At 44.6% G+C, this 15,104-nt stretch overlaps 1 protein-coding gene across 10 annotated transcripts in view; it reads right to left on the bottom strand.

The window, feature by feature from the left end:
- Positions 1 to 15,104, bottom strand: part of Tenm2 (teneurin transmembrane protein 2) — a 1,175,298-nt gene that overhangs the window by 130,283 nt on the left and 1,029,911 nt on the right. For all 10 annotated transcript variants that reach the window (XM_010622224.2, XM_010622227.2, XM_033761618.1 and 7 more), the window contains one exon: positions 11,742 to 11,843. In XM_010622224.2, the coding sequence (XP_010620526.1) occupies positions 11,742 to 11,843 (102 nt within the window). The remainder of the gene's footprint in view (positions 1 to 11,741; positions 11,844 to 15,104) is intronic.

Below are 15,104 nucleotides of genomic sequence, written 5' to 3'. Positions count from 1 at the left end.
AAAAAAAAAAAAAAAAAGACAATTTACATCACCTAAACAGCATAAAGCTCATTTTAATGATCAAGCTGGAGCCTACCCCTTTCCTTTAGCCCTCTGTAAGGGCTGAGATGAATTATCAGTGTTATTTACTCAGAAACAGGAAAAGGCTTCACTCACGTTTGATGTTTTAAGAAAAACAAATCCTGTCGACTTGGAGCTTTCAGGAGAGAAAATACCCGCAGAAAATTTAGAGGTTGTTGGGGAGGCTCAGTCATCAAAGCCGAGGTAAAATGCCTGGAGCTTGACAAATAATATGTTGGGCTGGACTAGTTGTGAAGATGGGATTTCAAATAAAGTATCTTTTACGAGTAATTTGAAAACGGATTTAAAACCCTTTAGAAGAGACTTCAGAACACAATACTCGAACCTAGTACCCAGGTGAATTGTTAAAATTGTGGTAACAAGTGGTTGCTTTATATCCTGTGGAGCCAACAGATCCTGACAAGCCTGGAAAGTGTGAGCAGCGGGGTTTGCTGGTAGGAAAAAGTGATGGGAGAAAGGAGACATCTCGGTCGCTCTGAAGCAGTTTAGGATGGGACACGTGGGTCATGGATACCAGGCAAACAAAGCTCAGGGTCCCTGGCACCAAAACTGTTGCTGCTTCATTTCCTTCCGAGGTTGTGGTCTTGGCTTGGTGCTAGGCAAGGCAGTGCTGTGTTATGAAAAGTGGCTTTGGCTTCTAGCTCTATCCTTGCAATTACCAATTCATTTGGTGAGCAATAAAGTTTGACCCCTACTACCGTTCACTGTACACTGTACTCAAAAATAAACTCCACACAGTGTAAAGATCTATTGGAACTGGGGAAAAAACCCTTCAAAGATACCAGAAAAATACTGAAGACCAACTTTATATCCTTGGGTGAGAGACGTAAGTAAGGCACACTTTCTAGAAACTATGACGGAGAAGACTGAATTCGCATAATATTTACAGCTATTTGACAAAGGATACTGTGAAAGAAAATTAAGTGATGAGCAATACCAGGAAAAATATTTTTAGCAAGTTTACAGAATACAATTTGCTATCTAAAATATACTAGGAGCTCTTATAAATCAATAAAAAGTGAAAATCTGGGCAAAGGATACTTCAGAAATAATGTACATTGTCGGTAAGAATATGCCACAATACTCAGTTTTATGAACAACTAAGTAAGTGCAGATAAAAATACTCAGGAGAGAGAATTCTTAGCTCCCCAGACTGGAAGGGAAATGAGAAGCTTGCTGATGCTCAGGACCTCATGGCTGAGGGAAGCCGGCTTTGCCAAACCCAGCTGGCAGGAGCAGAAACCCCAAAGTAACTTTCAGGGAGATCTCTGATTATTCTATGGGCTGTCCTTGTTACTCTGGCTTACCTTACCTCGCTGAGAAAACTGGGGGTCTCAGTGCCTCAGTTTCCTCACCTATTCAGTAGACAACAACAATTTTGTATTTGTGTAGGCAGAAGATTGAGGAAGTTGGAAAGCAGAACTAAGAAGTGATTATGAAATTATAAAGGCAAAAATCACCTGCATTCTGACAGCAGCAGTCACCTCTGACCACTACGGGCCTCCCACTTCCTGCCCAGAACACTCTCACATTTTAGCTGGTCTCAGTGGGGGCAAGATGCAGGAGGAGCCCACTGAGAAGGGGAATCTGGAGGCTGACTCCTGACAGACCGGGGCGGAGTCCCTGGCTCACTGGGCCTGAGTTCAAGTGTACCGACTTCCTCATTCCCATTCTGTCAAATGGCACATTAATAAGCAAGAAAGAGATTCAGGGAAGAATTTCCAGAAGGACAAAAAACTCATCAGGTGTGTCAAATCTCTGACATTCTGGAGCCATGTGGGGAAAGCAGCACACGCTGACTTAAGCACGAAAGTATGGATGCTTTAATTAATCCGGGGTGAATTTAATTGCTTTAGTTAAGTGGAAATCGGGTTAAAAATGATGCAGAGCATGCTGGGGTGTGTTAAAAACATGACATATGAGTTGGATGAATCGATAAATTAAAAGTGCACAGATGTTTTAATTAAACCCAGGGAAGTTAACAAAGATCGCAAGAGACTTTTAAGCCTATGATTAATTCAATTCATTTAAAATACCTGTAGAGATATGGAGACGCCTCCATTTTGAGAGTTATAAAAGTTCTCAATCGATAAGTACTTAAGCGGTTCTTAAAAATAGTGGAGGGTGTGTGTGTGTGTGTGTGTGTGTGTGTGTGTGTTCGTGTGTGTGTGACAACAGCATTAATTACATAATGAATATTTAAATTCTTTACACTGTACAGTAAACTTCTCTGCAGCGCAAGTCCAGATAGAAGCATATTTACAGTTCTGTTGTTGATTCAAGCATCAGACAAATGTGAAAATTAACAACACCTCTTAACCACAAGCAGGGAAGTGTCCTGAAGGCATGGTGGATCTGTTTTATTTACAGCTATCTCCTTAGCAAATAGGAAAGCACCGGGCATGGAATAGGCTTATGATTTAGCCTGAATGTTTTCCACCCCCTTTGTTTTTTTTTAAGCAGGTGTAGGATGGACACATGAAGCCTATCTTCAAAGGGGTAAGAAATCTGGAGTAGCTCCTGCCTAGTGTTTTCAGGGATGAAACGATCTATCTAAAGTGTGATGTGCTGCGCTTATCACATAGTAAGGAGTCAATAGATGCAGTTTTATTATCATTATTTTCATAGAAGGAAACTGTTCCAACTAGTCATACTGTAAGGAGACAAGACAGATTAAATACCTTTTCCCTGTACCCCATCCCCACTGGTATCCTTTTAAAAGACTGGTTTATTTCCCAGTGTGGGAAAATCCTCCTGAAATCGCAGAATTTCCCCACATCTGCATGTACCACAGCTACATGTTCCCAAGCGTTTGGCATTCTGCCTGCCAGAGCTGCTCTGCTACTTATCTAGTAGTTTAAAAGAAATAAAAAGTTTTTTGTAGTTTCAGAAGCCATTAACCTAGGGACTGCCGACTGATTCTAGTTCCATGAAGGACCTGTTTCTGGTATGCAACAAGCAGGAGAAACACGAGCAGATGGGTATTAGAACTTGCAGAGTTGGACTCCACTGGCCACCAGATACCCAACACCATCACTCTCAGCCTCTTCCACGCCTACTGGCAAGCCAGAGAGTGCAGAAAGTAAAAGCAGATGCCACTGCTTTGGGTCATCGTTCTTTTTTGGCAGTCCCAGCAGTGTTCAAGAGCAATATCACAGTGGACACTTGACTTATGAAATTAATTCTTTTGGAAGGGCTGGTTGTAACTCAAGTTGGTCAACTGAATGCTCAGGCTACTCTATGCAGCCTTCAGAGTCTCTCTCCTGTGTACAGGTAGATCTCAGTGTCCTTAGAGAGACAGGATTTCTCAATGAACCCCACACAGGAAAGGAGCTGTTCTGTTCCTTACAGAACTCTTTAAGGGTTAAATCTGTATCTGAGACATTTGGAAGCACAAGCGGCCAGCATTCAGGTCCTAACTTAAGATTCTGTTCATAAGTTAAGATGGATACTCTGCTGGTTGTAAACCAAGCGGTTCATATGTCAGGCTGTTCATAACTCAAGGGTTCACTGTATTAAGACAAGTTTGACTGCCTTGGGAACTGCCAAAGGAACAAGTCAAGGACACTTCTAGGTGTGTCTGGGTGAGTCATGCAGGCAAGACTTTGGGGTGCATACTCGGTCCCTGGTCCATCCTCTGTGGCACTGTGCCCTTGCTCTGCTGCTTGGCCACCATGAACTGAGCAACTGTGCTACCTCATTCCCCCAGGGTGTTCTGTCTGGGAGCCAGCTGGCCTTGGGCTGAAACTTCTGAAATGAGTCAGAGAAACCATTTTATTCCTTCATTTGTGGGTGTTGAATACTTGCTACCCCAATGGAAAAGTTAATACAGACCCAAATCTGGATGTTTACAGGAGTCACCCGGAGTTCCTGGCAGGATGCAGGCCAGAATTCAGAAGGTCTAGCTTGGGGTCGGGTGTCTGAAAATTTAACAAGTTGCTCAGGAACTTGAGGCCAACCAAATCAGAAATTTGGGGTGGAGCCCAGGAATCAGAGCATTAAAAGGGTCTCAAAGAGTGCTCAGTTGTGGCATCACTGATCTAGTGGTTAAGAGCATAGTGGCTTCAGTTCTCTGAGATTCAATTTCCTCAACTGCAACATAAGAATGATAATGCATGTTTTGAAGAAGTAATGAGATAATGCATGTAAAATGCTCTGCACAGGGCCTAGCATGTAGTTCATCTTCTACAGCTGCTGGCGATCCTCTGTATGCTATTTTATCAGATGTGACATTGTCCTCCGTGTCTGTTCAGTCACTTTCTGGAAGACATATACCAAGTGCACCTGCTTCCAGTTCCTACTATTAGAGCCCAGCTATGAAGGAACTCGGGACAGTTCTTCAGGTCACGGGTGGGAAGAAGCAGCATGGAATTCAGCCGTCACACTGCAATGGGTGGCAGAACATTCCACTAGCGGTGGCCATGACAGGCCTGCCTCCATTCACGTAGTCTCCGGCATAAACTGGGAGAGCAGAGGGAGGCAGGTGTGAGTTGCTCTGAAGCAACTCGGGTGCATCCCAGAAAGGATGCAGAGACCTGAGCATCTTTCATGAAGACAGCGAAGCCACGTGTGGGAGGGGAAAGGGCTCCTTCGGAAGCTGTGTGGGAAGCATCGCTCAGGTGGTGGATGAACCTGTCACCATCAGGGAAGGGACTGAGGGCCTGCTGCTCCTCTCCTGAGGGCAGAGGGAGGAGCCTATGAAGGAGAACAGGAGGCTGAACTGCTCTGGAAGGTCAGACCTCCCGAGCCATCTACAGTACTTATGTTGGGGGCTTCAAGAGTGGCCCTGCCCCTGCCACTGATTCAGGGGGTCTTCCTTCCTGACAAGTCTCTCTCCTGTGGCCAGCAGTGATACAGGCTTCTGAGGCAGGTGGACATGCCCTCAAAATCTGACCCTGCTATGTGACCTTACTTTCTCTGTCTTCATTTCTCTTACCAAAAAAAAAAAAAAAAAAAAAAGATGAGAAGGCCAAGCCAGTTTGAAACAAGGTCTGTCTGATTTCTGAGCCCACTACTATAGACATCCCCACCCCAGCCACCAGCGACGTCCCCACGCCTTCCGCATGCCATCACTGGCTGGCTTCTATTTCGTGGGGCCCCAGTGTGTCTCTTCCATTGACCTCTCTGTCCTCACGCCCACGACCCTATACACTTGGCCACCAGCCACTCTCGATGGTCTTCTTCCTGACTGCCTCGAGTTGTCCCAGAGCCTTTAAAGCACAACACTGCTCTCCTCAGACACCTTCAGTGGCTGTGCCACTCCTGCTTACTTCCTCTTCCAAAACTGTGTGTGACCGTTGCGCTGCCTGCCTGCAGAGCCCCAGCCCCTCCACCCGACGCATTCTTAGGTCGGCCTCATGACTGGTCTCGCTTTGAGAGCCCAGGCCAGACTGTTCCCTCCCAATCCCAGAAGTGAATGCCGCACACTCTCTGGGAGACCCTGAGCACGTTACTTGCCCTTTCTGCACCCCTCAGTTCTCTTCTCTGTCAAAGGGGCTATTCCTCTACAAAACTGGCCTACCGGTGTTTAAATGACAGATTCTACAGACGCTCAGTATCACGTTTGGCACAAGGGAGGAGCTCAGTGAACGCTGGCGATGATGACAGCGGCGACAATCGGATTTCAGGACAGAGTGTGGCCATGTACTACCGGACAGCGGATACATTTGCTTGCAAAAGGAGAAAAATGGCAAGAACCATGTTCGCTCTCTTCAAGGCTTCCACAGACACCGGATAGGAGCTGAGAACAACCTCTAGAGGACTTCATGTTCCCGTGGCTGTGGCATTTCTGGGCCTCCACTGGCAGCTGCTTGGCAGCAGGAGTTGTCACTTCTAACAGCGATTAGATTCACAGTACCTAACAACTACGGCCAGGGTGTGTTAACTTCCGGCTGTAGGTTGAGGCCCCCAGCTCAGCCCCAAAAAGCCATCTGAAGAGCTGGTGTCACAACAGAGGGACTGGAAGGAGGGCCGCTGTCCTCTGAAATGCAAGGATAATTTCCCAATGAGTCTAGGAAGAATGTAAGTCAACAAAAGGCCTTTAAATAAATGGAAGAGGGGTAATAATTTAAAAACCGGTAGCTCACAATAAACAGCGTACAAGTAATGAGAAAGCTATGCAAAATGAATAGTAATAACAAAAAACTGTAGAATAAACAACTTGATCTGTAAGCAGAATCAATGCTGGAGAGGAATGAGAGGCACGTGATGGAAAATGGTAGAAATGCCATTTTTCCTCAAGCTCTGAATCTGTACAGATGGCTTACTATGTTGCCCAATTAATGAACTTCTATACTAAAAAACACAATTCACTGTATTTCTCTTGCTGGTGTCTTTCTCCCTGGGAATTTTCTCTGTGGTCTCTCATACTAATTGGCTATTTTCCTAAATTTACACTGTACTGTGAATTTTTCAAAACTATGGAAACTTTCTTTTTTTCCCCTTGATGGCTTTGACACCCCCACACGTGGACTGTGAGGCCTTGGCCCAGACAGCCAGGGGCACCAGGGTGACAATGCCGGCCTGTGTCCCAAGCTCCCCCTCCCTGCCTCCCCCTAACGGTGAACTAGGGAAGAGTCAAGCACAGGAGGGAAATTTCCTCACTGCTTCTGCCTGGTACCACACCCTCACCCCAGGAAAGGCCCTCCTCTCTCTCTGCTCCTTACGTGTTGGACTGAGACAGTTCCTGGGAGCACCTTCACAGTGGCCTCTGTGTGACATGGCCCTCTACGGCTAACCTCTCTAGGACCTGCTGGGATCATCAACCCTTCAATTCTCTGTTCATTCCAGTGGGCTTTTTGAGAGCCCCTGCTGCAGGGATCCTTGAAGATACCGAACGACGCCTCACACACATGCATTTCATCACAAACTCCTCTCTCTCTCCTCCTCGGAGATGTCTTCACGGCTCCAAGTTCACAGCGCAGCATTTGGATTCAGAGTTATAATTATCTCACTTATTTCAATGGGCTTCCCTCAGACTGGAAGCCGTGAAGAGGCAGGGCTTGCGACTGCCTCCCTAGTACTCTACCTGACTCAGAGGAAACATGTGCAAAGTGCACAAATAAGTTCAGTGGTCTCAATAGACTGGGCATGACATGTAAGGATCAGGATATGTTTGTTCTGAGTGAGGGTCATTTCCAGCTTGTCCTCATTACCTTGCAGGAATCCCCAGCATGGTGGAGGCTGCAGAAGGCGTGCTCTGCCACTGCCCTGTGAAAACTGTGACGTGTCCCTCCACTCACCACCAGGATGTCTGAAGGGGCCTGATACAGACTGGCAGGTTTGTAAGGGGACCAGGAGCTGCTGCCTGCATGGCACCTCTGACGGAGGGCACAGGAAGCATAGTGTGAGTTCAAGAGTTAATCTGTATTTCTGTCACCTGGACAGACACTCAGTCACTTGGATGTGATGGGAATGTAGCTTGCTAACATGGCAAATTTTCCCGCTGGCAGAAAGGCCTGAGTACTGGCGGCCTGCAGCAGCAGAAACTGGCAGAACTCAAGGCATCCTGGGTACAATTGTCAGAGAGGGAACAGAGGTGACTGTGAACTGGTGATGAGGGAGGACCTTACGCTCAGGGCATTTTCAGGGTTTTTAATCCAGGAAGAAGGAAAACAGTGGTGGGCATTGTCATGGGTAGCAGGAGACAGAACCAGCTGTCCTTCCTTGCTGTACCTGCTCGCCCAATGACCTCATCCTTCCTGCTCCGGGCTACTCCTGCCAGTACCCAGAGCTTCTCAGGCTCAAAGGTGGTGAATGACAACTCATCATAGCCACTGACAGATTGTGGAAGACCAATGGGATCAGACTTCCGGTCTCTCTGCCTTGTGTGTAAACTAGAAATCAGACATGCACACGCACACACACACACACACACACACACACAAGATCACAGGTAATTTTTTCTTATTCAAATGAGTGGCACATCTTTTATACAGTACATAGCATCTCTCTAAACAGGTATAATCTCAATCTAATTAGAGAATATCAGACAAGCCCAAACTAAGAGCTGTGCTACAGAACACCCAAACAGTGCTCCTGAAGAGGGTCAAGGTTGTAAAAGATAAGGAAAGACTGAGGAGCTGTTGCAGGGTGCAGAGATTGGAAGGACCAAGGAGGAATGACAACAAAACAAAATGGGGATCCCAAACCAGAAGGAAAAGGGCAAAATTATACACACATGTAAATTTGTTAATATTATTTTATGGATGTTAATTTTTGGGTTTTGATGCCTGACTGGTGAAAATTTAAAACAGCGACATTGGGGAATCTGGGCAAATGCTGTATGGATATTCTATGTCCCATTTTAGTAACTTGTCTGAAAGTGTAAAAGGATTTTAATATAAAAAGTTTAAAAAATCAAGGGAGAGAAGAATGGTAAAAGCAGGATTCATTTCATGGGTGGGACACAGCGCAGGGGTACAGAAGTGCTTGCCTTTCATGTGCAACGTCCTGAGCTCAATCTTTACCACTGCAAAGAAAAGGATGAACTTCAAATTGTTGATATCAGGATGATAGGACCGTATATACTGAGTACTGTGCATAATGCCTGTACATATTTAGTACTTTAGAGCTCTTTGTTGTTACTTAAAAACAACTGGAAGTACAGGCTTCATGCATTAGAAGTAACTCACGTGCTAATTATTAGCTCTTCTGGCTTAAAGCTGGTTCTGTGACAGCCCTGTGCCTCTCTTTTCACGGTTTCACTTCATCCTGCAGGTGCAGTCAGGGAATTCGGTTATTTTTAGGAGCTTATGCTTATGGGATGAGGCGTTCAAGGTGTGGATCTCTCAAGGAGTCAGACTGGTTTATGTGTGTGAGGGCACATTGGGGACATAAGTATGCTAGAAGCAGACATGGCCTGGACACTCATCACTGTGAAAATATTAGTTTCCGGATCTTAAGGGGCAATGAGAGTCCCTATTTATGACATTTAATTCTAGTTTTCTCTTTTGATTTTAGTTTTTAACGTCGTTCTTTTAAAAACAGATCTATGGTAATGTAATGAACTGATCTGAAGAATTATGTTAATAACAGTACTAAATGACCCACGAACTTGGCCAGTGAAAGACTAAAGTTTGGAAAACATAGGCTCAGAAAAAGAAGAAAGTTTGTGTTGTGCACAGGAAGGTACCTTAAAATGTTGGCATTTCAAAGACACGAAGGGAGAATTTAAAAAACATTTTGGGGCACAGAGGTAGAAGCTTACACCAAACACTCTGAAGCCAACATTTCCTAGAATAAATGGTGGAAACAAGGGAAAACAATCTTATTTTCTAAGTGCTTCAATTTCGTGCACCATATGCATCAACAATTAAATTAAAATACACAACAAGTTCAAAGCCCGACTGCAGGAGCAGCAACTGAGTACAGAGGAGTAAGTACTCTTAACAGCCACTCAATATTTGCTTCACAAGGATCAATTATATACCATGGCTAATGCATACTTGGAGTGTGTGCCCAGCCACAGGACAGGTGGTGAATGCAAAACACACACCGAGAGTCCTTTTAAGCAGCTAAATGCACACTCCATTACAGATCCATAATGCAGAATGGACGCTCGTCTGCAAATGGATTTGGAGCGAAGAGTTCTTAAATGGCTGGGCTACTTCGGTCTGAAAGGCCAGTAACTGGATGTGCAGTCAGAACACACATGGTTTTTAGGATTAATAACACATTGATGTGTGTCAGCGTTAATATACATTTACAGCTCATGGGCCGTGCAGCTGAGTGTTCAGCCCATTTGCAGCCACGTATAAAAGGACTGCTCTGTCCTTCCTCTCGTTAATGCCTTCACTCCCAGGAAAATTAGATTATGCAAGAAAAGCCATTCAAATGATATTGAAGTTTGCCTTCCTTTCAAGTCTGCACTAGGAAGAGCACTGGACACATGGTGCAGTGCGCCACCTTCCTTGCTGATCTGGCCCCTGGGAGCCTGAGCTAGCATGGGAAGAAGCTGCACAGTGGACTGCTCACTGCACTGATGTTCCCTGTGCTAGGGGACATATGTGTACTGCTGTGAGTCACTGACAAGAGGACTGTCCACTGGACTCCTGCTTTCCTTCCGAATGTGACAATGGACCGGTCCTTCCTCTGTACCATGCAGTAGAGGATTGGCTGTAGGTGTTATCTCCTAGCAATGAGTCTGACGCACATGCCACCAAATCCAGAATCAAAGAAAGCCCCGCTCATTTAGCAGTAAGTGTGCATTAGGGTGGGAATCGCACATCTTAGAAATATGAAGAATATCTGGAGCACTCATTTCCTCAGCAACTACGGTAAGGACAGGAGAAAGGAGTGGCAGTGTTGAGGTTCTACAGAGCACATTTATTAACAGAAAATGCTCAGAATATGTAGGCAAAAGGGTTTGGAACAAAGCACAAATAAGGCAGGTATGGTGGTGCACATCTGTGGTCCCCAACACTGGGGAGGCTGAGGCAGAAGGAATGCTGCCAAGTTTGAGGCCAGTTAGAGTGGCTACACAGTGATTTCAATGCCAGCCTGAACTACAGAGCAAGACCCTGTCTCAAAAAGACCACCAACAAAAAAAAAAAATCACAGAAAGATAAAATAAAGAAAAGATTATTAAAACATATTAAGTAAAATATAATTGGACAAAGAAATAATACAATTGAACCCTCTGATGCTTTACAATGACCCCACTAAGAGCTTCGTGTGGGTCTTACACTGTCCTCACAATGAACTCCTGAAGTAACTGACCCCTATTCCAGATAAAACCAAGGTTCGGAACTGCCGAAGGACTCGCTCAAGGTCACAGGATACTCAATAGCACAGCTGGGACTGGACCCCAGCACTGCCTGCCTCTTAAGCAAGGGTTCCCAGACTCCCTATCACGTTTTTCAGACTGAGCTCTGACTTGTTGGGGTGGGTGGGGAATCAGCACATTGGGTGAGACCCAGTATTTTATAGAAATGATGGAATAAAAGAGAAAAGAAACACAGAGTAAAGTATTCCTTTGTGAAAGTTTCGTTTCAATATTGCATTTGTATTTTATCTGCACATATACTCGTGTATGTATGTGTGCGTGTGGACATGCCGTCTTGAATTATGAGGAACTATATTTGCCTCTGAGTCCTTCAAGGTCACTCTGAAGGTCTTTTGCAAGATAGGTGTGCAGCGCCTAAATTCCCTGTTCTTGAGAGAGTCATTTTCTTTTTTATATTACCTTTCCCCCAAGAATCCCAAAGCTCCAGCCATTCTTTGCAAAGCAGTCTAGATAAATTAATAATACAATTTAAAACCGATTCCACCAAGATAAATAGCGCTTCCTGGATTAAGAGTGTAGCTGGCCAGAATGAATGAAATTTACTAACCCTGAGATGCTTAATCTTCCATTACATAGAAGTTAATGATTGTAAGAAAGGAGTGATGGTAATTCACTCCTGCTTCTACGGGAAATCCGACCATCTCATTTTTAGCAAATCTTTCTTCTCAGCACACCTTGGTGCCAAAGATAACTGCCTTGCTCCTATAGGTATGTTGGCCAATGTTCATATATTGAAACCTACGCTTTGCCAAAGAGCATGCATGGGTCTGCACCATGGCCCAGGGGACTTGCTTATTAGTAGGCTACTTTTCACCTCCTTTCGGCAGCTCACATCTGGTTTTTCAGCCACCACAGGAAAAGTGCCGTCACATACCTTTAGCACAGTCTGCTCCTAGAAATCCTGGGAAGCAGTGACACAGTCCAGAAACACATTCACCATTCCCGTGGCAGTTGCGTGGACAGTCCTGCACGGAATCTGAAAGAGAAAGAGATTTTTTTTTAGCAATGACCTCCTCCCTACTGCCTGCTATTTAATCACCATTTTATCATCCACCATTTTTACAGACCAGTGGGAGTAACTCGGATACCCACAGGGGACCAGGAAGGAATACCAGTGAACAAAGTTAGAGAACAGGGAGTGTTGGGGATGAGAACAATTTGGTTAGTATGTGGAACAAATGACCAGGTTCCTTCTGATGAATCCAAGCAGGACAGTGGGGCTTGTACAGCTGCAACTTTGGCTTTTTCTGAAGAAAGCACCTCCTTGGACACAAAAACAATGGAACTGTTTAAATGCTGAAAATGTTGACAAGTTTTTAAACATCACGTCCCTTCTTACCCTGAAAGAGATCATCTCACGGATTTGAGATGTGATCTGATATGTGGGGAATCAGGTTTTAGCCTCAGGTACAGAGGATAATCCTTCAAAATGAGAGTGATTATTACTAATGTCAGGTTTCCAGGGTAAAAATATTTCCGGCTTTGAGGAAGTCTAATAAAGGAAATATTCAAATACAGTTAGGAGTCATACATAGCGTGGTGGTCAGTGATGGACAGTACATCCGATGGGGCGGGCATAGAGCTGGGTGTGTGATAGACTCTAGCACCTAAATCTTTGTAAATAACTCCATGATGTTGCACTAGCCGGAAATTGCCCAGTGAATTCATTCCCCTTGCCAAGTGACACATGGCTATACGTAAGGCAGGTACATGTTGGCATGACTTGTGCTTCTTTACATGGTAGGTTTTGGTTATTCATAAACCCTTCCACGCTTCACCTTTGGGTGACTGTATTTTACACGAAAATCACTTAGTTCACATTTGCTCTAACTTGCACAAGCCTCTTATTTCTATGCCTACTCTCAGTTTGTACCTTCCAGAGGATCATTTTGGAACTCCTTCATATAGATTTGGGTTTGCTCAGAAAAAGATGTGTCCTTTTAAAATGATTATATCTTTGTTTTTGCCTTAAATGAAAACAAAACAACTTACAGATTTTCAGGTTCTCAAGAATGAAGATGATAAAAAGAAAAGTTCAAGCCACTAGTCCCAAAATGGGAGAGCTGGGCAGGTGGACTTGGCAAAGTGGGGTAAAGTCTAATGGCTCCTGATGGAGTCCCCCAGGAGTGGTGAGGATATGTTTCCTTTAAGCCGATTTCACTATTTATTCCCACTCTGAACTGAAAAATCAAACCATGCAATTTTGCTTTCTTTCTATTGTGTTGCACTTCTTAGCTGTGTTCTTCCAGAACCAGGCTGTAGTTGCTTTCCGGCATGCTGAGGAAAATTCAATGAGTGCATTTGGTTTTATAAAACCAGGTGAAAGGAGCACAGACTCCGTCAAGCCAAGTTTTTTTTCTTTTTTAGTACGTAGCAATTAATATTCCAGCACGAGTCTCCCGGAGGTTGGCTCTTTAAAGGTGGGCTGAGAAGTATGTACCCAACTGCTACCTATGTGTTTTACATCCTCAACACTCATTCAAAAAGCATTAGGTGTTTTTTGTGGGTCAAAACCCAGTAATCTCACATGGTGCTGAGGGACAGCTATCCCTGGGTTGCTCCCATTTCTGAATGCCTTGGGAGCAGAGGCCTGCTGTTCGGAATGCGCTGGAATATCTTTTTGATGCTGTCTGAGGAGGGCACAGATTTGGGAGACAGACGCTGTCTGTCTGTAAAGCATAGGTTTACTTATTACCAGGTATAATAAAGATAATGTCTCACCATGGAGCAAGGATAAGCATGTGTACCACCCTTCCTAAGAGACTCAGGGTCAGTAAGCTCAGGATTTCTCTCCTGTGCTGTACCACAGTGAATATGCAGGAGCATCTGACCCTCTCTGTGTTATTCTGTGGGAACTGAGGCACGGGAATGCATGCTGACACTCTGGACATTGCTCTATTTAGTCAGTCCCTTTCCTCTGACCCAGTAGTCTTTTTTTTTTTTTAAAAAAAATTATTTATTTTTGGTACCAGGGATCAAACTCAGATCCTTGTGAGCTAAATCCTCGGCCCTGACCCAGTAGTCTTACATCTTCTGATGATATTCATGAAAAGGTGGCAGACTAACATGTTAGCTTATACTTATCACAGTTCTTACTATAGGGCTCAGTCTATTGATTTAGCACCTATTTTATGCAAGGAACTGGAGATACCATGGTGAATAAGACAATCACAATCCTGCCTGTTCTAGAACTTTCCATGGTCACAGAGAATACAAGTAAAAGAAAAAATCAAAGATATAAAATCAGTAAAAAGTATGTTTATGTGTTTTGAAGAGAACAGGATACTAGGATAGAAGGTAACAAGAAGATACTAATTAAAGGACGTGATAAGAAAGGGCCTTTGTATTCTATGCAGGCGACATGGAAGGATGAGCTGGAATATGCCAGTGAAAAGCCTGATGAGTATTCCACATAGGAAAAAAAAAAGTGTATGCAAAGTCCCTGAGGTGGGAAAGAAGGGAGCCCAAATCCAGTGTGGCTGTAGAGTATCAAATATACAGAGCAACGTAAGAGTTTAGAGATTACCCAGCCCACACAGACAAGTTTGATTTTATTCTGGGACCAAATGAAAAACTGTTAACAGAAGAACAACCTCAGCCAGCTGACATTTCTGGAAGCCATTCCTGCCTGTAGGTGGAGACGCTCCCCACTGAGCACGTGGGTCTGGGTAGGGTCCGTTGGAAATGGACATTTCTGAGGCCAGTGTCTTTGGTTCTCCAAACTGGCAGCGAGTGCTCAGGGGCCGCCCTGGCTCCAGAGTCCCAAGAGCGAGGACTGAGGTCCTTAGACACTCTGCACTTGGCTGGCAAGTGACTCCTGGGCACAATCACCGTATGTGTCAGTTTGGAAGTCATATTGCTCTAGGGTGTCTTCCTACTCCCTTTCCTCAGTCTGAGTTTCGTTACCACTTCTTTGTGCCTCTCCTTCCTGTCACTGCTGCCTGATGCATCTGTCTTCTCTCATCAAGCCACCTGAAGAAGAGACCAGACCCACACTATTCACTGAGGTATTAGCCAAGCCTGGCAAACAGGAAGTGCTTGGTAAACATTGTCAAAGTGTGGTAGTGTGTATGTGTGTGTGTGTGTGTGTGTGTGTGTTTGTATGCACATGCACACACCTAAGAGAGCAGGAGAATCCAGAACAAGCAAACACTGTAATAAAGAGCAATTATCACTTCATTTACTTGAGGTCTTACACTTGAAGTATTTCCACAGTTGTTTTTTTTTTTTTTTTTTT

The sequence above is a fragment of the Fukomys damarensis genome, unplaced genomic scaffold (assembly GCF_012274545.1).
Source record: "Fukomys damarensis isolate Sample0158 unplaced genomic scaffold, DMR_v1.0_HiC HiC_scaffold_9, whole genome shotgun sequence".
Classification (NCBI taxonomy): Eukaryota; Metazoa; Chordata; class Mammalia; order Rodentia; family Bathyergidae; genus Fukomys; species Fukomys damarensis.
This window is presented reverse-complemented; position numbering and strand designations above follow the sequence as displayed.